This window comes from Zootoca vivipara, chromosome 3 (assembly GCF_963506605.1).
Source record: "Zootoca vivipara chromosome 3, rZooViv1.1, whole genome shotgun sequence".
Classification (NCBI taxonomy): Eukaryota; Metazoa; Chordata; class Lepidosauria; order Squamata; family Lacertidae; genus Zootoca; species Zootoca vivipara.
This window is the reverse complement of record NC_083278.1, coordinates 59,577,486-59,603,036: the sequence shown is the minus strand read 5'-3', so window position 1 is coordinate 59,603,036 and position 25,551 is coordinate 59,577,486. Positions and strand designations below refer to the sequence as shown.

The 25,551-nt window shown below is 40.1% G+C and overlaps 1 protein-coding gene across 6 annotated transcripts in view; it reads left to right on the top strand.

Annotated features, from left to right (window-relative positions):
- NHSL1 (NHS like 1) overlaps positions 1-25,551 on the top strand; it is a 140,752-nt gene that overhangs the window by 89,961 nt on the left and 25,240 nt on the right. For all 6 annotated transcript variants that reach the window (XM_060272719.1, XM_035108870.2, XM_035108873.2 and 3 more), the window contains 2 exons: positions 2,694-2,846; positions 23,175-23,302. In XM_060272719.1, the coding sequence (XP_060128702.1) occupies positions 2,694-2,846; positions 23,175-23,302 (281 nt within the window). The remainder of the gene's footprint in view (positions 1-2,693; positions 2,847-23,174; positions 23,303-25,551) is intronic.

The window sequence follows — 25,551 nt, the reverse complement described above, 5'->3', positions numbered from 1 at the left end:
TATCTTTAGACTTTGACCTCTGATTAGCAAGGACAGCAAAGACAGTCCTGTATCATGTCAGCATTATCTACCTTGCCGCATGAAATGTTCCTGATCATTTTCAGTGTAATGAATGTAGGTGCCCATAAGAGTTCCTCAAGCGCATCCTGCTGAGGATGTGCTTGATGAGCTCCAAGGGCAACAATGTCATGTTCATGCTCTTCTGAAAGTGCTGGAACCTCAGTTATAAAGGAGGGACTTGTACTTAGATATAGCATGTATATAGCAGGCATAAATAATAGATAATAACTGGTACATGCATAACTGGCTCACTGTGGCAAAATGCAATGTTGTTGGTTTTTTGCATTATAAAATGATTTTGTATTTACCTGTATACTCCTTTAGCATACAGGAGCATGTTCTGTTACCATTGTGTGCAATAGCAGGAGACATTGACTCAGTCTCACAAGTGCCTCTCATCCTACATGTGGTTAAGTCCCCCTTACCTGATATCTAAATGTTGAGGGCATTGCTGTGTTTTTTTTAGCAGTTTGGATTTTGCAGAGGTAGTGCTGTTTTAACAAGGCAAATAAAGAAGTTGAAAAATCTCTTAATTCAGGGCAATAAAGAGATATGGTCTCAGTAATGAGCAACTAAGAGGCAATGAAAAATCAGGCAGGGCAGTGTGGTAGTAACTATGGTCTTGGGTAAGTTCACATAAATTTAACAAGTGCTTGAGGTAGGGGCGTGGAAGCACAGATGTAAGGTTTTTGCTTGGGAGAGCTAAGAGCAAAGAGAACATCATGTGGGCTGAAGGCCAAATACTGCCTGGGGGGATAATACAGATCTCCCCTCCTAGACACACTTATCACTTTTCTTTATGGGCACCACAGAAAAAGGAAAAATTCTACTAAAAATTGATCATGGTGATGTAAGCATATGTGTGCTTTAATTTGGCACAAGTATTTCCAGGTACGGTATTTCTGTAAGGTGGTATGGGACAATATGAGGGTAGAAAGGGAGAAGTTCCACAAGAAACCAAAATGTCATCTGAAGGAAGCAAAAATACCACTGTTCTGTTTTTGCAGTTTGCTATATAAATATAATCATGCCACATTAGGAATGCAACCCAGGTTACTTAACTGCATTTAGATTTAGAAATTGCGGGTGGTATTCCAACTAAGTGGGAGACCTATTTAAATTAATTAACTGGGACATTTTGAGTACCACACTGTACTCCTCTCCTTAAATTACAGTATTAGCAGCATCCTTTTCGTTTCTCTTCTAAGTCTTTCTTCATACCTTTATCATACAGTTACCCACTATACACCTTTTTTGTATAAGCAGGCCACAAGTAAGAACCCATTAGAAACAAAACTTATAGTAATTATCTGGGGTGATGTTTCTCATTTCGCTACCTGAGGTGAAACCCTGCCCTGCTTCCACCAAAGCATCCCTTCCTTGGGTCATGTGGCAATGCACAGCAAGATATTGTGAGGTTTGGGCAAGATTGCGCCAGAAGCTGCCACTGCTGCTTCTCCACTGGTGGGCAAGAGAGCCACGCACCTCCTTCCCGGAGCTTGGCACCTTTTAACTTGCTTTGGGAAGGCAGTGCGATGAGTGGAACTGGGCATCAAATTTTGGCCTCCCCCATCCCCCCATGATACAAGGCAGTGTATGGTCCATGGGTTCCCTGTTGAAGTATTATTGTGGCCTACTTGGCATGAAAAGTTGGGCTGCCCTGAACTGAGGTGTCATTGCTATGCTGTTGCCATCCAAATTGGACTACTGTTAACAAAGTCTAAATGGGCTTTGAAAATTATTCAGAAACTTCAGTTGGGTGCAAAAAGCAATGACAATACTGATTTATTACTTTACAGATCATTTCATTCCACTTTTCTTCCATCTGCACTGGTTTTTAGTTTGTTTCTGAGTACATTTCAGAGTTCTGGTTCTCATCTACACATCCCTAAATGGATTGGGACCAGGATATCTGAAGGACCACTGTCTCCCATATGATCCTCCCTCCCATGCATTCAGCATTGGAAGTCCTACTATGTGTCATGCTGAGATCTTTGTATTTTGCTGAGCTTTCAGTATGGTCCAATGTCTTTTATCCAGTGATACAAGCTTTCAGAGAAAATTAGAAATGGAAATGTTTCTGGAAAACGTTCATGTGCAAATTAGAGTAAGTTGCACCATATTTTTTTCCTGATGCTTCAGAGAGTGATCTTAATTTTCATGTTTATTTTTCTTGTATGTGGGAAGCAAAGCTAAAAACTTGGAAACTGCCTAACAATGAATCTGCAGTTGACACCCATTCATTGTTACTAATGAACTTACGTAATGTAAAATTTTCTGCAGAAAAATAAAGCACTAAATTTCTGCCCATAGCTGAACGAGGAATCAAAGCTTGTTGATGAGCAGTGTTCTTTGCAAGCCTTGTGTGGTGCTTTGAAATCACTTATCCCCCCCCCAACAACAGACAACCGTTGACAGGTTGCGTAGTAGAGCCCCTCTGTCAATCACCTCTCATCATTATGACATCAGATGATTGACAGGTGTGTTATCCTACCTATCTGCTAAACATAGACCATGGGGAGAGGACTGATATCTGATCCGACAGAGCAAAATTTGCCCCCACTCCTGTTGTAGAGCATGACTTCAGGTTAATAGCAGCATTCCTTTCTAACTTGACTCTCTCTTAATTACAGCTGTCTCCAATCTAGATGAAGAGAGCAGATGGACAGTCCATTACACTGCACCCTGGCATCAACAAGAGAATGTGTTTCTACCCACCTCAAGGCCACCCTGTGTAGAGGATCTGCACCGCCAAGCCAAGCTGAACCTGAAGTCGGTACTAAGAGGTAGGAAGTTAACAACAATAACACACCATATCATTACAGATTTTTTCCTTAGCAGTAAAACTATGTGTCTGCTGGTGTCTGCCTGCTTTTGCATCCCTGCGACCTCTTGTACTTTTATCAAGGAACTAAACAAGTCAAAGAGGGAAGAAAATATCACACCAGTGTTTCAGATTATTATACTCTTCCTGCTATAAAGAAAGTGGTCTCCATAAAACTTATTTATGCAACGTGCAGCTCTAGTTGGTTTCAGCCAGACACAATAATATCACAAGTTCCAACTGTAGCTGAAGAGGAGGCTGAAGAGCCATACTAGAAATGAGATTGAACCCATCCTGCTGATTACAAGTTTCAGGGCATATGGAACATGTGGTATCAAACAAAGCAGTTGAAACATTTGACATTGGAATATTTTGATTTTAGAGTTAGGGTCTAAAGTGCTGAACAAATATATTAAGTCAGTAAATATATATTTGTCAGAGTACATACTGCTTCTTCTGTCCTTTCTTCTCAGGAGTGAAATATATTAGTAAAAATAACTCAAGCTAGGTTAATCCAATAACTCATAAAATTGGCAAAGAAGATAGCCACACCATAATAAAGCAGCAGTGTAACAATATATATGTAACTATATTTAACTTTCCATCAGTAACAATTGCATTACGGTAGCTTAGGAACCAGGTCCTGTATTTGTTTTTAATTGTAATAACGCATTTGATACATATATAAAAGAACCAGTTCCTGTATTTTAAAGGTACAGAGTACATACTTGGCAACTTGATATGTGAAAATATTGTGTGAGGTAAAAGGAAACAAAAGATTGTTGAGCTCTTATGAAAGCTACTGTGATTCAAAATTCAGAATTCAGCAGGAAAAAGCCAGGCGTTTACAACTGTAATCCAGGGAATTTTACAATGCAATCCTATGCATGTTTACCTGGAAGCAAATCCCACTGTATTCAATGGGGCTGACTCTGGGTAAGTATACAATGGATTGTAGCCTCCATTTTGTTCAAACTTTATTTACTCTACAGAAAGTTTTCTTTTTACCACTCACAATTAGCTATTATTTTTCTAAGTTTGCAAATCAGTAACTAAGAAGTAACTAAGAACATTTTTGTTCTCATTTGTTCTCAGAAAACACTGTAGGAAGGTGTAGAGGCACAGGCTATAAAGGAAATGTTTAATAGCAAGAGATATGTTCAATCTGCTTCAAGAATTGAAGTAGAGCCACTCCCTGGCAGATTGTTTTGGCATAGATCTATATTATCTGTAATATAAATCTCTTTGTACTGACATGATTTAGAAAAATGTGCTGTCAGATTGGGGGATAAGAGTTTCAACACAGCCTGAAGAGTCCCACAGCTTCAGGAGATGTAAATTGGTTGGAAGTACCATTGAGAACATATCACTGAGGCCACAGAGCAGCAAGGATATGGAAAGAAACTAATGATGAAAAGAATTATGAACTCACAGTTCATTCTCCATAGAATTTTGCTCCAGTTATATCTAGCGCGGGTGGCTCTGTGGGTTAAACCGCAGAGCCTAGGGCTTGCCAATCAGAAGGTTGGCGGTTAGAATCCCTGCGACGGGGTGAGCTCCCGTTGTTCGGTCCCAGCTCCTGCCAACCTAGGAGTTCGAAAGCACGTCAAAGTGCAAGTAGATAAATACCGCTCCGGCGGGAAGGTAAATGGCGTTTCTGTGTGCTGCTCTGGCTTGCCAGAAGTGACTTTGTCATGCTGACCACATGACCTGGAAGCTGTACACCGGCTCCCTCAACCAATAAAGCGAGATGAGCGCCGCAACCCCAGAGTCTGTCATGACTGGACCTAATGGTCAGGGGTCCCTTTACCCTTTACCTATATCTAGCTACACCAAAGCAAGTCATTAGTGTTGGGCTGCACAGTCCCTGGACTTTAATCTAGAGTTAACTAATTCAGCTTGCATCCCACTTACTCAGGAACAAAAAATATGTTAAAAGTATGCTTGCATTCAATTTGATTTGGGTTTTTTCTTTTAAATCAAACATTTTTGGGTGATATGGAGGCATGTTAAATCGGGCCACATAGAGGGGCTTGTTGTTGTTTAGTCGTTTAGTCGTGTCCGACTCTTCGTGACCCCATGGACCATAGCACGGGGCAGAGGTTGCCAATAGAGGTTGCCCCACATAGAGGGGCAGAGGTTGCCAATGACAGCTTCCCTTTGAGGCAAGATGGCTAATCAATAACCACAGAAACAATGTAAAATACAAGATAATAGCTAACTTTTATGCTTGCTCCTGCTTGCATAAGGTTTTAATTTTAACCTTGTTGCAATTTCCCATTTAATAAAAATGTACCCAAGAGATCGGTTTCAGACCTATATATGTAACATTTGCAGGATCTTTTGATTCTCTATCATCGGTGCATTCATATATACCATTGATTTTGTTGCTGCAGGGCCCCAGTATCTGTGATGATTCATTAGTTATCCCAGCTTATTGGTGCATTGGTTTTGCAGACTAAGGTTGGAGATGTGTTTCTATACTGTCCTGGTTCCAGACATAGCTTAGGAAGCAATGCTTTAAGTGTTTGAATTAAATCCCAGAAGACATCTGGTTAGCATGTTAAATAAACAAATTAAAAGATAAATCAGCAGACCTTCCTACTTGTTCCCCTAATCTTATACAGAGAATAACATGTTATTGTTCAGGCTTTGTTTTTCCTATGATTCATTGGATCAATATGCTGATGAGAAATATGGGTCATCCCTCGCTGGTGGTTAATTTCTGCTGAGAAGATTACTTGTTTTATGTATTAATCAAATGTTCAATTAATGGCCTGTTAAGCAAAATGGAACCATTTAATATGAGTAACAGTTTTAACCCTGGATTTATATTGTTGCTGAGATGTGAAATTTATATCAGTTCAGAATAATAAAATAAAAGATAGGCAAGAGACAGCATGGTTAAGCTAGGCTGTCTTGTTTCCAAGGGAGAAAATAAAATCAAGACTGTTTGCTAGCACTGGTAGCTATATCCTTTTATTCTTTATGGTTTTTAACTATTTGAAGCCATTCACAGTTCATACACACTTTGCTTTGGAAAATGTCTGTCTTTCAAATGCTCTTCTGAAGAATTGTGAGGTGTCCTATGCAAAGAAAATCTTAAAGAATATATTTTATACATAATAGTTGCTGGTCCCATGCTGAGAAATGGAATCTGTTGAAATATAGTTGTGCATTTAGTCCAAAAGCATTCTGCTGGCTGTGAAACTATGTAAGAAAAAAAGTTACTGGTAACTAGATTCAATAGTTGTGACCTGCACAGTGTTAGAAACTGAGATTTGAAAGCTAGGATCTAAATGGCCCCTTAAACTGAGGTTATGGGCGCAATAACGGAATGTGTAGGCACACTTTTTTCTATAACAAGAATACAAAGCTGAAAATGAATGAACTGCAGCTAAAACATTATGCTCATTTTTCATATGGTCTAGTCTTGCCCCTGCCCCCCCCCAAAATATTCTTAATAGGGTCTCTTCTCCAGTCTTCAGAGAGTAGCTGGAAATGGGAAGGCAGAAAAAGTTCCTCCTTTCCTTCCACACAGCCATTTTAATCTGAAATCTTAGGCGCAATACTGCGCCCAGAGCTCAGAAACTGCTCGCACTAATGAAATTCTCTGTCACAAAATGTACCTAGAACAATGGGAGTTTCAAACACTGGACCGGAATCCAAGACACAGAAGATTAGTGCACTTCTAAACCAGTATTTTAAAAAAGGTAGATTTTTGTAGATTCAGCATTGACAGGGAGTGAGCTACTCTGAGAAGTAAGAGGGTGTCACCCAAGAAAAAAGCATACTCAGTGGGAACTCAAGGTAGCAGTAAGATCCGCTTTTTTTGTTTTTTGTTTTGCAAATGTGTAGCTGATGTTTGACTCTTGCATCTCGGTTTGACTTTTGCATCTCATTGACCAGCACTGGTTATGGCTTCTGTGTGGGCTTTATATTGATATTATAATATTTATAAGCTGCCTGGGAACAATTAATTCAAGGTGACTAACATAACATAAATTCAATACAAGATCCACATTGCAACCTATGCAAGCACAATGCAAAGTTACTAAACTGGCAACAGACACCAGTATTTTTTAAAAAAACTTTGTCCAGCTAGAGATATGACATAATTTCGTAGCACAACAGTTAAAAGTATTCTTAACCTTCCTGGTATTATACATGGGTTGCTTGAGACAGGTGTGTCTTCAAGGCCTTTTGAAAGGAGTAGAGTGTGGTAACCTTTTGTTAATGAGTTCTAGAGCCATGGGGCCACCATAGAAAAGGCCTCCTGTGTCATTCCTGGCAAACTCACTGCCCTAAGTTGGCCTTTGTTGCTAAAATTAACTTGTGAACCAGATAATATGGATACAGGTGGCCCTTCAAAAATTGCTTAGTTTGTAAAATTAGCATTTTGAATTGGGATCAAGAGGGCACTGGCAATTGGTGCAACTGGTATAATAATGGTGTTACATGGTCCAAATAACATGCCACTGTCAGGACTCTGACAGGTGCATTTTGAACCAGATGAAGTTTCAAAGTCATCTTCAAAGGCAGCCCCACATAGAGCCACATGGAGGTTTCTTCAGAAAAGACTGCCGTTAATGTACTAGAGACAAAGCTGAGAAAATGTGTTCTGGCCCTCATGCAGCGTTCAAGAGAGCAGGACTGGTCTTTAGGATGGAGTGCCACTCCATCTAGGACTAGCTGTGAACTGTCGGGTACAGGAGATAACCTCCCAGTTCATGGTGTCTCCAAGTTTGTTTTGCTGTAACCCCTGCCTGTTCACAGTAATCTGCGTGTGCATAATTATAGTATGGAAAAATTTCCTAAGTGGAAACGTCTGTGCTCTGTATTCTCTCACCTCACATGATAATAGTTGCTCACAAAAGTACATGCTTGGAGAGAATGGCTAGGAGTCTCAAGTAAGCAGAGCAGTATTGCAGAAACAAGTTATACATGAAAAGAGCATCTGCGGTCTGAAATGATCTTTGAGGAAAACCTCAGTAAGATGTTGGACCCTACTGGTAGAATGGGATAAGCTGCTAGTGTTAGCACCTGCTACCTCTTACTTCTGTCAGGAGAAATGGCACGGTTTTGTTTAGTCTTGTATGCAGTGTATTTCTAGCTCCTGTCTACTGTTCCTTTTTCTACAAAGAATATTTAGAATGTGTTGGTTTAAATGTGCATGCATTTGTTTTGTTTCAACAACACAGCTGCTGTGTGATTTTCATCCCTTGTTCAGTGTCATAGACAAGCTGCTTGAATGCTTAAAATAAAAAAAATCCAAAGATTAGAGAAGAGAAGGAACACCTTAGAAATCCAAGTTGAAAGTATAATACATTACCATATTTAAGCACATCCTTTATCTTATTCTTTCACCATTCTCTCATGGAGAAAATTCAAGGAAAGTGATTGAAAAGATACTATCAGCATGACTCAGGGAATCCAACAGGCTTTCCAGTGGCATGAAGCTGAAACAGGCCATTACAAATGATATTTGTTAACAGGCTGTCACTGGGGAGCGCTCAATGTGATTATCTCCATTTGTCTTGGGCTAATTTGGATTTCTACGGGGATGTAATCTTAGTACACTAGTGGATGATAAATCGCGATTGCTTCAGTCATGCCTGCTTATCTCTACATTTTGCAAGCTGAAAGACAGAAAAGAAAGGCCTCTCTATCCTGGGCCTTACTGTTTTGCTGTTATCCGAAATAGATTTTAAAAAAAGAAAATACCCACAAAACTATTTATGGCTTTCTGTCCGAGTCATTTCATAGAATCACAGAACTGTAGAGTTGAAAGGGATCCAGAGGGTCATCTATGTATGCTGCTATGCTTGCATCCTGCTATGCAAGAATCTCAACTAAAGCATCCATGACAGATGACCACCCAACCTCTATTTAAAAATATCCAATGAAGGAGAGTCCACCACCTTCTGAGGGATTCTGTTCTGCTGCCAGCTCTTATTGTCAGAAAGCTCTTTCTGATATTTAGTCAGAATTTACTTTCTTGTAACTTGAATCTGTTCGTTCAGGCCCTACCTTCCGGAACAGGAGAAGACAAACTTGCTCCATCTTCCATGCGACAGCCCTTTAGATATTTGAAGATGACCATCATATCTCTTCTCAGTTTCCTCTTTTCCAGGCTAAGCATATACAACTCTCTCAACCTTTCCTCATAAGGTTTGGTTTCTAGACCCTTGATCATCATGGCTTGTCGATATCCTTCTTAAATTGTTCTAAGCAGGACCAACCTAACAATTCTGTTGCAGATAATTCTAGAGGAGTGTCTTTCTTGTGATGTGATTTGAAAAGGGAATCTGTCATTGGCTGCCACTTTCTCTTCACATGAATACATTTGGGCCAAAAAAGTGGCCAGTGTGTAAGCAGTAGCTTTCATTGGAATCTATTGAATAATGCTTGACAGTTTTGGTCTCAAATGGACAGTACTCTGTGATAAGCATTGGGGGGGGGCTCTATGTTTGAACAGAGATGAAGAGTTGTTACATCTGAAAGATTGTGATATTGGTACAAAGAGCTTTTTTGGAAACAGCAGGAACTCTGATAACCAAAAAGGTGAATTTCTTCTTAGCCATATGGCAGAGTCCTTGCTGCATGCTTGGTTCTCACATGTACATCAAAGTCAGTTAGTTTGCAGAACTGATGTATATAGTTGAGTTATGCCATTTGCATGTAAACTGTTCTGTGGACAACTAATTTCCTGTTTCCTTTGGGAATGTAATGATGAAAGAAGAATAAGCATCTCTTAAAAACCTACTTGCCTGCTCAAGCTTTCCTGAACTCTTGACTCTTAATTTTTTTGTTGTATGCTCCTCTGTTTTATGTGTAACACTTTGTTTCATTTTTATTTATTTATTTGGTAAATTTTATTAAATGTTGCATTTTATTGTTTTTATGTAAATCTCTTGGGTATATACACACAGAGAGAGACAAAATGGGCAAAATCAGCTAAATTCTGTTAAACCAAACATATTTCAGTTAATCTGCCCTGGCAGTACATCTGTTGGAATTCCTGACTCAGTAAAAAAAGTAAAAGGGTTTCCATTTCCAAAACTACACTGAACTGTATTATTGGTAAAGTTCATGAACCTGCTTTATAGTCCATGCTGGCTGTTTTTCAGCAATAGTCCAAAAGCTGCCGTGGTGTTTCTCTCTAGCATCTTTTTAAAACTAAGCTTGACATGGAACAGTCCTTGTGATAACTCCTTTTTGCAGATGATATAAGGGGTTTTTATCTGCAGAAATGGGTCCTGTTCCAAGTCAAATGCCTTCTTGTGTGGCTCAATGGCTGATGCTTGCCTTATTTAGACCGTGAGACAAAAATAGAACCTACACCAGGATCTAAGTGAGAGTTGTGTTTTAAAGTCCTGTTATGATACAGATAGCTGCAGAAACTAGTTGTGTTGCCAGCTGGCCTAATCTTCCATAGTATGCATTGTTGATAGATTCTAAATGTCACTTTCAAATGTCATAATTAATTTCCAACCCGTCATATGGATCAGTAGGATACAATGTGGTTGAGATGCTTGTAGCTAGGCAGATTCTATGCAACAATAGTCCCATTAGGAACATAACATAAGCTGCCCGCAGGTCATATCAATTCAAAGGATAAAACATAGAAGACTTTAAATATATTTTAGCAGAGTACTGATAGGTGTAGACTTTGACAGATGAGAGGTTATGAAGGTCCTGAAGACTACCGGCATGTGCATTTATGTTCTGCTACAATTTACCTGTTCTTTCTTTATCACCACCATACCCTCAGCTGCTGGCTCTAGCTAGGTTTAAAGTCAAGAGAGGCAGCTTGGATAATGCCATTCTAAGTCAGATGCCAAGGTAAGCGGTGTCACATCAGTTGTACAACTGCATATGTGCACTTTTTCTCTCCTTCAGGCAATATGTGAAACCATCATCTTTTGGTGACCATCTTGGAACATGAGATAAGGTGTGAAGTGAGTTTTCTGAGCTATTCCATTATGTCCCCGTGAAATAGGCTAGGTGGTATTTCAAGGTTGGGCAAGAGCCAGAATTCGCTTCTCCCTACCTGAAAGATGGTCTGAATTAGCATTTGCAAATTTATTTCATGTAGACTTGGGCCCCCGGGTCTTGTTAGTGTGGGAATGTTCAGGAATGTGGATGAGGAGATATTGTTTAATATATCCTATCCCCGCTTGCGCTAGCAAGCACAAAACTTTAGCAGAGTAAAACATTCCCCTTTTGCAAAATACACAGCAGAAGAACGTTTGCGCAGGCTTGATTTAAGCCACTAAAATAAAGTGTATTTTCCTGGTATTTCCCCTTTTTCCCTCTTAAAAGGAAAGACACAACACAATGCTCTTAAAAGTATAAAAGATGTTTACTTACAAGCATCTCGAGGTACAGCACACTCAAGAGGTAGACTTGCTTAGTTAAAAGGTAATATATACATTGTGAAGTTCACTTATAAGAAGTGAGACTCCATCTCATCTCTCTCTCTAGGCTGGAGGCCTTGAGGGAGAGACTCACTAAGATGTGTGTAGTCCAAGAGGTCTGGTCCAAGAGAGGGAAAATGGCTGTTTCCTTCAGGATTTATCTGCCACTTCCTCAACTCATTTGCATGTGAAGGAAGAGGAAACTACGCTTAGTCATATCCTCCTCCTCAGTCCTCCAAGTGGACTATCTAGGGATTGTTGTGACTTGACTGCACTTAACCCTTTGCATCCCACAAACCCCTTCTCAGGCAATTCACAACATACACAAAAACATACATAAATAACTTTAATCAACCACCCAAGAGTCCCAGCTTGCCACGAAGATCCTGGAACTTCTCTCTTGGCAGGGGCTTTGTTAGGACATCTGCAGTCATCTGGTCAGTGTTGCAGTAACACATTTCAACAAGTCCATCCTCGATCACCTGGCGTATGTAGTGGTACCTGACCCCAATGTGTTTGGTGCGTGCAAGGAACTTTTCACTTTGTGTCAGCTTCATACTGCTCTGATTGTCCTCCATCAAGCTGACAGGTCCCGTTCTTGGCACGCCAAAGTCCTTCAGGAGCTGATCCAGCCAGGGGATCTCTCTGCAAGCTTCCGAAGCCGCAATGTACTCAGATTCTGTGGACGATAAAGCTACACATTTCTGTTTATAGCTGCCCCATGCAATAGCTCCGTCCCCATACATAAAAACATAGCCACTTGTGGATTTATAATCCTTATTGTCCCCAGCCCAATCCGCATCAGTGTACCCAAGCAGTTTAGGGTCTCTGACAGCTGGCAGTTTTAATTTACAGTCCATGGTTCCCTTTAGATAACGAACAACCCTCTTAACTCCAGCCCAATCATGCTCAGTGGGACAACTTACTTTCCTACTTAGGATCCCCACTGCACTTGCCAGGTCAGGTCTGCATGTGGTAACCAAATACAAAAGTTTGCCAATCGCTGACCTGTATTGCGTGTTGTTTGGCAGCAACTTCGAACCTTGTTGATTCTTCAAGAAGTCTGTGGCCATCGGTGTCGCAACTGGGTGTGCGTCCTGCATCTGCATGCTTTCAATCAGTTCAGTTATCTTTTGCCTTTGGCTGAGTAAGAACGATCCATCCTCTTCTCTCTCAACTTGAATTCCCAAGTAGTATTTCACTTTTCCAAGTTCCTTGACCTCTACTTCCCTGTTGAGGTGTTTGACTATGTCTTTATAGTCTTTCTCATTTGACGTAGAAATTAAAAGGTCGTCAACAAAGGCTAAAATGTACGAAAACTGTCCATTCCTTTGTTTGGTGTACAAGCACTTATCAGCAGTCCCTTGCTTGTACCCAAGCTGCACCAGCATCTCATGGAGTTTCTGGTTCCAAGCCCTCGCTGTTTGCTTCAAACCATAAAGTCCTTTCTGCAGCTTGCACACTAGATGTGCCTCATTTGGTTTAATGAAACCTTTGGGCTGCTTCATATAAATCTGCTCAGAAATTTCGCCGTGAAGAAAGGCTGTCGCAATGTCAATATGGTAAACTGACATTTGCTTAGATGCTGCAATACTTAAAAGTAGTCTGACACTGCTGTATCGAACTGTCGGTGCAAACACTTGATCGTAATCCTCTCCATACTTCTGGGAAAAACCTTGTGCCACAAGCCTAGCTTTGTAGCGTTGCACCTCCCCTTCTGAACCCTTTTTAACCTTGAACACCCATTTACTTCCAATTGCTTCCTTACCAGGAGGTAGTTCTGTGAGTGTCCAGGTCCTGTTCCGATGAAGTGCATCTATCTCCTCCTGAGCAGCTTTCCTCCAGAGACTGGCTTCATCTGGTGGCATCCTCTCTATCTCTTCCCATTTGGAAGGTTCCTGTGGAGACGCCGACCTTGTAAGGTAGGACAGCCGTAATGGTGGAACACCTCTGTTGGTTCTGGATGAGCGTCTGACCTCTGGTCTTTCGACCGCATCAGCTTCCTCATCCTCCTCCAGCAGTGGCATATCCCCATACAGCTGCTCGTCATCATCTTCGTCTCTGGTGCTGCCAGGGGCCTGGACCTCCACGTCTTCTCGGGTGTCACCTATAGGGGGTGCTACGACACTAGAAGTTGGATTAGTACTTTGTATTGGTTCAAAAGGAAAAATCACAAATTCCTCATCCTGTGGCTCCTTGGAACAATCAATGGCAGTGTCCTTTGTATCAACTTTGCCTTGCTCATCGAAGTAAATTACATGCTGCGAACTTGTCTTGCCAGTTTGCGGATCCAAGACTCTATATCCTTTTCCTCCAGAAGCGTACCCAACTAGGATCCCTGCCTTCGCTCTGGAATCAAGTTTGTGTCTGTGCTCCTTGGGCACATGATAGTAGCACAAACTTCCAAATACACGTATATGTGACAAATTTGGGGCTTTTCCATGCCAAAGTTCAAATGGTGTGCGCTCTGCGCCTTTTGTGGGCAGTCTGTTCTGAAGATAGACTGAGCAACGAGCCGCTTCACCCCACAGCCTGTGTGACAAGTTAGCTTCCTTTAGCATGCACCTTGTCATTTCCAAAATGGATCTAAATTTCCTCTCTGCAATTGAGTTTTGTTGGGGTGTGTAGGCAACTGTGGTCACGTGTGATATGCCTTCTCTAGCCATGACGGCCTGCATCTCATGTGAACAAAATTCCCCACCATTATCGGACATTAAAATGGAAGGGGCTCGCTGGAACTTGTTCTTGACCATGTTAAGATAGTCCCTGAACAATTCCACTGTCTCACTCTTCTCCTTGATAAAGTAGGCTACGCAGAATCTCGAGAAATCGTCCAAAAATATCAAAATATATTTATTACCTCCTAGAGAAGACACATTCATTGGTCCACATAGATCTGTATGGACAATGTCCAATACTTTAGTGCTTCTCTTCTCTGCACAACGTGGGAAAGAAGGTTTAGTTGCTTTCTCACTAACACAAGTTATACATTTTGATGTTGGTGTATTTGTGTTGCTTTGCTTTACCTGCAGACCTCTCACAAGATCACCTTTCTGTAGTTCCAGAATAACGTTGGTGTCTCTGTGTCCAAGTCTCTTGTGCCAGAGTTCCAGACTTCCTTCGTCCTTTTGACTTGGTTGCGCCACCTTTGCAGACTGGTTCTGCTGGTTCTCTGAAACATTAAGCTCATATACACCATCCTTTAGTGTGCCTTGAACATAAACTTCATCATGCTTAGTCACAATACATTGTCCTTTTTCAAATGTAATTTTAAAACCTTTCCTGTCCAAACTGGACACGCTGAGTAAGTTGCAATTAAGCTTTGGTGCAAACTTAACTTCAGTTATCTTAGTATTAATTGTTTCATGATCTACGTTGAATTTCAAATTCACAGTTCCTGAACCAATTGCCTTTACAATGTTGCCATCAGCAATCTCAATTTCAGAGGTTTCATCCCCATTAATCTCATTAAAATACTCCTTTTCATAACAGAAATGAGAACTCGCTCCACTGTCAAGAATCCACTTATTGCGCTTATTTTCACAATCCTGGACAGCTAAACTCCTCTCCTGCATCAACATGGTTTGCTCATGACTCCCCTTCTTAACACCTTGTGGTTTTGAGGGGTGGGATTCAACTTTATCCCCATTTTGACTCTTGCAGTTCCTTGCTATGTGGTTTTTCCCATTGCATTTAAAACAAATTATTTCTCTAGATGTCTGTCTGGACTTTCCAAAATGCTTGGATGCATAGCTGCTATCCTTCCTCCTTGGATTCCTTTCTTGAGAATCAAGGCTATCTCTGCATTCCTCTCTTAAATGGTTGATAAGCTCATTAAAAGTTAAATCCTTTGTGTGATCCATTATACTTTTAAATGGAGCAAACGTAGGTCCCAATGATGCAAGCATAAACGTTACTTTAGTCACATCATCAAAGGCTCTGGGAGTAAGGGCAATTCTTTGAACAATCTCAGAAAAATTCTTAAAATGCTCTGTAAACTCTTCTCTAGAATTCATCTTCAACTTGAGTAACTTATCCAACAAGTATCTATAGGAACTCTCTGTAGATTGTGCATAAATGCGTTCAATGTCCTCTAGGATCTTAGATGCATCATCTTCAAAATTTATCATTGATAGATGCTCATTCCTCAAACTGCTCAAAATTATGTGCTTGGCTTCATCATTTTTAATACTCCAAGCTTCTATCTTAGCTAAAGCTTCTGCATCGGTTCCTGTAGGCTTTTCTTCCTTAATGGCCTGCAGAACACGCCTAGCAGCAAGATAAACTAAAACGCGCTGCTTCCACTGCACAAAATTATTGTCATCCAGCAGCATAAAACTTGGTCTTGCCTCACTATCAAAACTGGAGCTTGCCATCTTAAAACTTCAAAAATTTCCAAAATTCAAAAATCTTTCAAAAATCAAATTCAAAATCTCAAAAATATCTTCACTACCTCTGAGCTTTCTCAGTGCTGTAAACTCTGAGGGAGGGGAGGGGTAGTTAATCCCCCAAGCACACTGCAGAACAAAGAGACCATGTGCTCAACCAGGAAATCCTAACTGGAAAAATCCTACAGAGTTCAAAATCACAATCCAAATCAATCCTTCAAAAATACACAAAATACGCAACTCTGGGCCCATAACCCTATGTGGGAATGTTCAGGAATGTGGATGAGGAGATATTGTTTAATATATCCTATCCCCGCTTGCGCTAGCAAGCACAAAACTTTAGCAGAGTAAAACATTCCCCTTTTGCAAAATACACAGCAGAAGAACGTTTGCGCAGGCTTGATTTAAGCCACTAAAATAAAGTGTATTTTCCTGGTATTTCCCCTTTTTCCCTCTTAAAAGGAAAGACACAACACAATGCTCTTAAAAGTATAAAAGATGTTTACTTACAAGCATCTCGAGGTACAGCACACTCAAGAGGTAGACTTGCTTAGTTAAAAGGTAATATATACATTGTGAAGTTCACTTATAAGAAGTGAGACTCCATCTCATCTCTCTCTCTAGGCTGGAGGCCTTGAGGGAGAGACTCACTAAGATGTGTGTAGTCCAAGAGGTCTGGTCCAAGAGAGGGAAAATGGCTGTTTCCTTCAGGATTTATCTGCCACTTCCTCAACTCATTTGCATGTGAAGGAAGAGGAAACTACGCTTAGTCATATCCTCCTCCTCAGTCCTCCAAGTGGACTATCTAGGGATTGTTGTGACTTGACTGCACTTAACCCTTTGCATCCCACAGTTAGCAATGTCCCTGGTGAGGAAAACAAGCTTTGAAATTCCACTGAGATCCTGCGCTAGAATGACTGCTGTATGGAAGATAGCCTCTGCTTCTAATTTCTTTCTCCTGAGTCTCATGAACAGTTAGGCCAAGAAGTCAACCTGAATTTAGCGACGCTGATCATTTCAGGCATACAAATGCTTGCCAGTAGGTTTTCATTCTTTACCTACTTCAGGACATCTGCCAGAACAATGACAGCTCCTATATGCTGTTCTACCTTTTTCTTTTTCTCCATTCTGGATGCTGCCCCCCCCCCCAAATCCGGCCGCTTGGAATAAGTTCCGTACAGATCCATCTGCTTTGCTTATCAGTGTGCCAGCAGAAATTACTAAGTGCCAGCTGGCTTCTTAGTTCTGGACTTAACACCAGTCTGGAATTCTAGTGAAATTGTTTCTTTATTGAGATAAAGGGGAAGAAATGTGATTTGTGGTTTTCAGAGAAATGAAATAGTAAACTGCTTGGTTTTATATGAAGATAATGTATAAATGAAATATTCAGACCATAAACATATATGCAGCCTTTATACATATAAAATTCTTAAAGGAACTGAATCTGCCCAAATGTCAGAATGGAATACAGGATCAGCTAAAACATTGGTCTGATTCCATTCTGTCAATTAATACTAAAGGCAGATACTGTAGGAACATCCCCATGGGGTGGTTCCAGAAGTATTGAACAATTCTATGTATTTTTAAAGCACTGTATAGGATCATAGAATTGTAGAAGGGACCCCAAGGGTCATCTAGTCCAGCTCCCTGCAATGCAACATGCACCCCCTCCCCATCCACTTGAAATCATACCAGACCCTGTTTAGCTTTGCAAATGTGCTAGCGTTTTTTTGTTTTTGCTGCACCACAAAGAGGACTGTAATCAAGGATGTTAATTCTCTGTTAAGTAAAAGCTGTATATAAGTTTCCCCCCTCAAGGTTAAGCCATACCCTGCAGTAACACAGTATTTATCTGACAGTATCCAAATAGTCTATCTCTGCTAATCATGGAAAAAAAGCAAGGTAGGTCACAGCCTTTGGCAATTGCATGTCTTTCTTGACTCCTGAAGTGGAAATTGGAGTTCTTGGGACAATCCAGAATTAAACGAAAAATGACAAGAACTTGGGCCAAAACGGATAGTTTCCAAAAGGATAATTTCAAAAAGTCTTCACAAAGTTTTATTCAGGATAAAGACTTATCCAGCATGGCACTGACTTGAAGGTGTATCTTCTCACCTGCAAACACTAGAAAGTAGAAAGTAACTGGATGCTAAGACTTTCAAGTAGGGTTGTGCACCTAGTTCATGCTAGATTTTATGTTATTGTAGGTGGTGTCAAACACCAATCCTGCTTGGAAATACTCGTTTTTTAGTTCTTGCTTTCTGGTAAGCTTGCATATAATTAATGTAAACTCCGTTTTTGTTTTCTGAGTCTATTTGGCAACAACTTGAATGAAATCACATTGACCACGAATCACCATTTTCTATTAATAGATGAGGTGGAGCACATACTTAACAATATGTAGAAAATGTCATGCTTAATCCCTAGGAACTCTGGTTAAAAGTACTCAAGTTAGGAAGAGCTGAGAGAGATATTTGAGAATTGCTGCTGATAAGTCATAATAGACAATCTGAGCTAGGTAGAACTGACTCAATATAAGGCAGCATCATATTTTCAACCATGGCTTTAAAAATGCATGAAAAAAGCCATAAGTATTTATTTGATAAATTCATATACAGCTTTTCAGGAAGAATTCTTCTCAAGGCAAAACAAAGAGGACTAACATAATTTAGCATAATATAAAATCACTATTGATGGAGATAGACTGGCTTTGGTTATCTGTGCTATGGTAATCTCTATATTGGACTACTGCAACACATTGTACATGTGGCTGCTTTTGAAGCTAGATTGATAGCTGGAACAAGAAGGTATGGACATAATAATATGTGTTTTGGTGCAACTGCACTGACTGTCAATTTGTTTTCATGCCCAATTGAGTGTGCTGGTTTTGAACATTGAAGTGTTATACAGCTTCAGATCCTCATACCTAAAGGACCTTTCTCCATATCAACATGTCCAGGTTCATATGAAGCCCTTCTATGTGTGCCAAAAATCTGCAACTCATATAAAATCAGTTGCTAAAGGCAATGGTAAAGAAGAAAGTCTTTAAGGGCTGTATAAAACCTACAGTGGAAAGGAGCCTGTCCTGTTGAATTGCAGTCCTCAATAAGACTCTTAAGGACTTACCTAACTGAAGTCTTTCTGCATTGAAAAAAAAAACCATTTTTAAAAATTCTAAGGAAAGCAAATTAATAATTAACACACACTCTCGCACACACATTGGCAGGATTGTGTGGTGGTTGCTCACGAGTAACGACGCCAGGCTCCAGACTGTCTTTTAACAGTTTTATTGTGCAAGCTATTTACAGTGCAGAGCTACAAAACACGTCCATCTCAGTCACTAGCAGAATCCGGGGGTGGTGGCCCTTTCCGATTACAACCCCAAGAGAAGAACTTGGGCACCCCCAATCTCCACTTACTCTCTTTGCGTTTTACCCCCCTACGCAATAAGGGTGCCGGAAGCAACGTCTCCCTTTCTGAGCCCTCTTGGCAAATGTGGTGTGAGGGCTCCAAGCTAGGGTCACTGAGCCCTCTCCCCTCCGAGCTGACCATTTCCCCTTCCTCCCCATTGGATGAGCCGCTGCTTTCCCTGCTGGAAGAGGAGGGGTTTGGGATCCCTGTAACTCGATCTGGCATCAGCCTCCTCCCATGGACCCTCTGGAAGCCCCCTGACACACATATATACAGACAACCCTATTTGTAAACATAGCTGCATGTGTTCAGGTTCCTAAATCATGCTGTGACATGATTTGCCTACAAAGTTAATGCTGAATGCCTAAAAGTGATGGAGCTTATAAATATTTCCCAGTAATCACAGAAGGCAGGAGAAGCAAATTAGCCATTTTCTCTGGACTAAATGTCCATGGGGAAAATAATGAAGCATCACTCTAGCTGTTCATGGCTCCATGTGGCTCATAGCTACAACCTGCTGTTAGAAGCTTTCCATGTTCGAGAACTGGAGTAGTTTAAAAATAGCCACATTGCTGTTATTTACATAAAATAAAGTTTTTACTGACGTGCATCTGTTATAAAAATGACAAGGGATGTGTGCATAATGGGCCACAGGAAAAATTCAACAGCACACTCTTTCCAATTGTTTTGTCAGTGCAAGTATTTCAGCTTGTTCAAGGGAAATATCTCCCGTGCTCTCCCCCCAGGCCCGGCTCTAGGGGTAGTCTCGGTGGCGCGGGGCGCCAGGCCGGCAGGAGGGTGCTGCGCGGCAAAGCCATGCGGAAGCCATGCTGCAGCCGCCCACCAGACCACATCCTGTCCCCACCCCCACAAAGCCTCTCTCATTCCTGCCCATGCATGTAATGCTAACCATGGTTTAGTGTTACATGTGAATTAGGCCACAGTGTAGCCCTGGATTTTTAATAGGAGAACCTAATAATAATAATAATAATAATAATAATAATAATAATAATAATATCTTTATGCTACAGAAACGTCCTGTCTCTGTTTTGTTTTTGTTTGTTTTGTTTTTGCCCTGCTTTGTCTTTGCTTTGTTTTTAATGATGCCAACATGCAGATTTTTAAAGGCAACAGCTTCTAAGCTCTGCAATAGAGAGGCTTGTTTGAAAGGGAATCCTGTGATCTGCTGCATAACACAAAAACTTCAGGAGTTTAAGTTTGTGTGTGTGTGTGCGTGTGTGTGTGCGTGTGTAGGAGCCCTTGAACCAGTGCAGCTAAAGTGCGCCAAACCCAGTGTAGTATAGGTGTAGCACCACATACCTGCTTCACAGACACCCACAACCAGCAGTAGTGTAACATGGTCTGATCTGTGCAGTGACATGCACAGGGCTGGATCCTGTGTCTAATTTTCCCACAAACACCTCACTACAACCCTCACTACAAAATGTGCTACAACCCACAAGGCACTACATGGCTACAGGTGTGCATAAAGAGGACCTAAAAGAATACCTTGGATTATGCGCTAACATACTTAACTAGTATACAGATAATAAATGTATCAAGTGTTTTGCGAGGCTAGTGGATTTTCTCAATTAGCCTGAATTTAGACAAGCAGAAATCATACCTTAAGAAAAGAAAGTCAGTATGACTTTCAATAGCTGCCTTTTTGCTTTTTGTTAGGTGCCCATACAAGCCTCTGGCATCCTTTGTTATAATAATCATAATCTTTTAAAATATTCGTTCTGCTAAGATATTCTGTATCACTTGCTATATGCTGTCTTTATTTAACAAAAGATTACTTTGAAGTCTAGAAACCTGCTGACTTTTTTTGCAAGAACGTCTCAAGTTTTCTGTATCGTTTTAAGAGATAAGTAACCATGTAACATGATTTCAGGAGATGAGAAAACAAAAACCTGGTTATCTGCCATAATCTTGCACTTCTGAATTTAATCATGAAGTTTGGCATTATACTCTATTCAGAGCACTGCAATTAAAAACTCTCTTTGTTAAATGGAATCCAATTCCTGATCCCAACAAAAAGAGCTTTCTGTTTGTAGAAATAGACATATAGCATGTTTTAATTTGTTTTTCTTCACCAGTGATTTCTTGCTTTTGGGGAAAGCTATGGAACTAGGTAATGGAGTTGCTGAATAAATTTAATTACAGAAATATTGGGTCTGAAGTTTGCTAGACTTCAGGTTCTTGTAAGAGCAAAACTTTCTGGAAAGCCAAAGGATATATCTGTTTCAAGGATATACTTCTATTTAGCCATTTTACAGAAAATTTATTTTGAAATATAATATTGATATTCTTATATGATAGTTGTGTGCTCTTGTAGAGGAAATATCACAATGTGCATTCCATTAATTACTTAATTCCAAAATAGGCTTCTAAGCAGTTTATGATGTATAAAAATCAATTACACATTAAAATATCAGCATCCATTACTAAAACGCACAAAGTAACAATTTTGTTAAAACAAGACAGCAATTAATGGAGGAGACTAAGATCAAGTGTATATTCTGAGTTATTTTCTCATAGGATTACTTTACATGCCCCTGATCATCTTTATTCTTCTTTGTACTTGTTCCAATTGGTTGATACCTTTCTGAAAGTGTGGATGGAAGAACTGGCTCATATTGCTGGATGCGTAATTCAGATTAAATATTATGAATTAAAATAAAAAAATATTTGATTCACAAGGTTTTTTTTAAATAAAAGAAGTGCACCTGTTGTGGAAGTGTTACACACACACACACACACACACACACACACACACACACACACACCCCTTGCTTAAACAGAATATGTGTATGTATTGTGATATGATCTGTATTTTACAGATAAAATTTAATTTCTTGAAAAATTGATGCTTAATATATTTTCCACTCTGTGCTCATAACAGATATTCTGGAAAGGTAAAAGTAACAGTTGGACTAGGCAGCTTAGCATGTTCATCCACATCTTGAAGATTTCATTTTTGCCTTATGTTCCAGCGTCTGTTGCTCTTTAGCTGTGTTTCATTGAATATCAATTAAGGAAGAAGACAGGGATTGGGAAACAGCTACAGTAATGATAATGATTTTTATCCAATTTTAAATTCAGGGCACGTTGTTTGGAAGTTTCATGGAAATATTATTTCAGTTTAATCAGTTTCTCAGCAATTCCTATTTATTCTGAAGAAGGCTGAGGATTGCTATTTTGATAAGTGTTTTGTTCTCCATTGGGGGGAAATGTTAGTTTTCTTCACCCCATGGAAGGAGGTTAGCTTACTAGTCTTTGCCAAAGCTGCTTAGCAGATGGTGATTGTGTAGTGAGCAACATCCCTACTCAGATTTAAAGCATTTTATGGGGGTCTACCAGATTGGTGAAGAAGACCCCTATTGCTACGGTTGTGTTCTTCTCTCCCTATACCTCGTGTTTCTAGCAATCTTCCACCTGAATGGTTCAGCAGACAGCCATCTGTCAATCTAGACCACAGTTTGTCCATTTCTCTCCATCAATTTTGACAATGGTTCACCAAGGTTTCAGATTAGAGATATTACCAGCTCTACCAGGCATGAATTGAATTTAGGACCTATGAATTTGGGAACTTGAGCTATGACCCTTCTTGAAGATGGATGTACTAATGTTGAAAGTGAAAAGCAGGATATAGAATACCCTGCTTCAGTTTTCATCACGGCTACCTCAAATTAGAATTCCCACTCCTATGCAGATTTACTCAGAAGGAAACTCACTGGGTTTGAATGGGTTAATCTCAAATAAGCATACAGATGCAGGGAACAGATGAATACAACTACTGTTCTGGAAACAAGTAAAACTAATTCCTTTCTGACTTAGGCTTCTGCCATGAGCTTGCAGAAAGTTTTAAAATTTGAATATAAAATTTGAATACAATATTGTTCCTTTGAAAGGACGAGAAAATACTATAAAAGGCCAGCCATAGGAGGTTTTAGGGGTCGCATGAATTGAGGTTGGGTACGACATGTTTCCTGCAGGCTGCCTACCTTGGTATCTAGCAACCAAAACAGTAATGTTTATTTTTTATTTCTCTCTCTCCATGATGTACAGAATGTGACAAGCTGCGAAGGGATGGCTATCGAAGTTCTCAATACTATTCTCAGGGCCCAACTTTCTCATCTTCTTCCAGTGCAATCTGCGGAAGTCACCACGATGACTATGAAGAAATTGAACAAAAGGTGAGGTACCAAGCGCCCGAGGATATAATGTAGTATAATGCACATATAAGCCAAAATTAAATCAACATAAAACTATAGAAGTGCAAAATACAACTGTGCAAAATATTTAGAAATTATGGGCCTTTAAAGCTATGCTGTTTTTTAAAAAACACCACCCGTCCTATAGTGTGGTTCAACTCAAAGAAGAAAATTGCATTGCAAACATCTCTGGCAGGCAGAAGTATGTACAGATTTTGAAACCGGTTAGATTAGTGTTTGCTGCTTTCATGAGCAAATAGAAAATAAAGCCATTATCCTTTTGTGAACAGTCTAGCTAACACCCTCCCCCCCAAAAAAGTGTTCAGAGTTCACCTTGCATTTTATTTCAGGCATTTTATTTCAGGCAAGCTTAATGTGTTCAAAGTGGACTTAGTGCAACGTTTATTTCCTTCCAGTGATCCTAATTGCACTATGTCAGATGTTTTGTTGGTGCAAGCATTGCAGCTTGCCAGATGGAGCATTCCCCACTCTCTCTCCTTGCCCCATGCATTGTTCTGGGGTTCTTGTGCCCTTGCACCAATTTCAGGAACCTGAGAGGGAGGAAAACCAGAATATGCAGGGCGGAAGTCCTTGTGTGAGCTTCCCCTGACAGAACTCATTAGTTGAATCCTTCCCTCTATTCTAATTGTGCATTTGTTTCTTCATTGTGATTTCTGTATAGTATCCACCTGCACCTTGTGCAGATAGTAGAGTCAGGAATCTGTTATGTGCACTGTGTTTCATAGCTATCAACTCCTTATCCACCATTTTCTTTCCTATCTCAGGATCAGGCATGAACTCATAGCATATGTATGTGAGCTAGCATCTCTCAACCACTGACCCTGTTCTCACACATGCGTGTACAATATATAATACTTACCTACCTTAAAGGGTTATTGCAAAGATTGCTGAAATCCTTGAACAGTAAAGACAGCACTGTTTGGATGGGAAGTTGTTGTTTGCACCCTTCTAGCTCATTTAATCTTGAAGTTAAAGGCTGCATGATGATACTTAAACAAACACAGATATGATGCATTTTCCAATAGCCTCCTCACTCCACTCCTTCCCTGTTGGTCTTCAACCATGAGTGTGTGCACTTCAATATCCCACCTGGAGAGGGTGGGATTCATGCATGAAGATCTTGAGATGGTATTATTTACTTTCAAGTAAATATATTTAGAGCTGTGTTGGTTTAAATCCCAAAAAAATTGTCTCAGCTAGTTTTTGGACTATGATTTTTTAAAATATTTATAACAGAAAATAGAGTGTGATGTCCTGAGCAAGTAGTATTTTTTAATAGTCCTGCAATTTTGTTCCTGTGTAGGAAAAATTATGATATACTTGTTATTTGCACAATCAGTGAAAGGTTAAAAACTGACTCAATAAGTGGCATCATGAGGAGATTATAGAACTGCTGAGGGCTAATTTATAGTAGAATACTACCTAATTTATGAGCAAAATAGCATTTTCCTTGAAAACTACCTTCCTCTAAAAATTATCTTGGAGTGGTATTCCACTTTTCTTTATTCGGATATGGTATATACTGGTGGATATCGGTCCTCAGTGAAAAAGAAGCTGAGGGAGGTTTTTCAGAGAAGTAACTTGGTATCTGAAAATATTTGTTTAAAAAACAGCAAGACGATATTTAGCAGAAGTGATAGCCTTGAGGGTGGGAGAAGGGAGGTTCCTTCCTTCTCTGTGGCTCCTTCCTGAGATGGTCCCAGAAGAGGGTCTTTCAAGGTTCTTGTTGCCCCAGAACTTCAAAGGAAGAGAAAAATAAGCATTTGATGTAAAAGTCTAATGTGCAGTCCCTTTGCAAGTCCAGATCAGATGATATTCTTAGCATAATTATCACACGACAAACTAATATGGTCATTTTTTCTCCCTCTCTTCATCCCTTGTGCATGTTTTCCTTGCATGGAAAATTGATGTCTTCAGATAGCAACTCCTCTCTGCTATCTTTCTGAAATTATGTTTTACCTTGTTGCTATGTTTACTGTGTCCGTTGTGTCTTTTTATATGTGCGTGTTTTTCATTCTCTTTTCTTTGCCACTCATTCATTTTCTTTTCTCTCTCACTCAACAGTCTAGTCTGTTAGACTGCCTCCCTCAGTCTTGCCTTAGTGCCTGCTGTTGTTTGATTCCCTGGAAGATCAAGGTATCCAGCTCCGAAATGGGATCATCCAGCTGTTATGTACATATACAGCTTGATGTTATTGTGATTTTAGAATG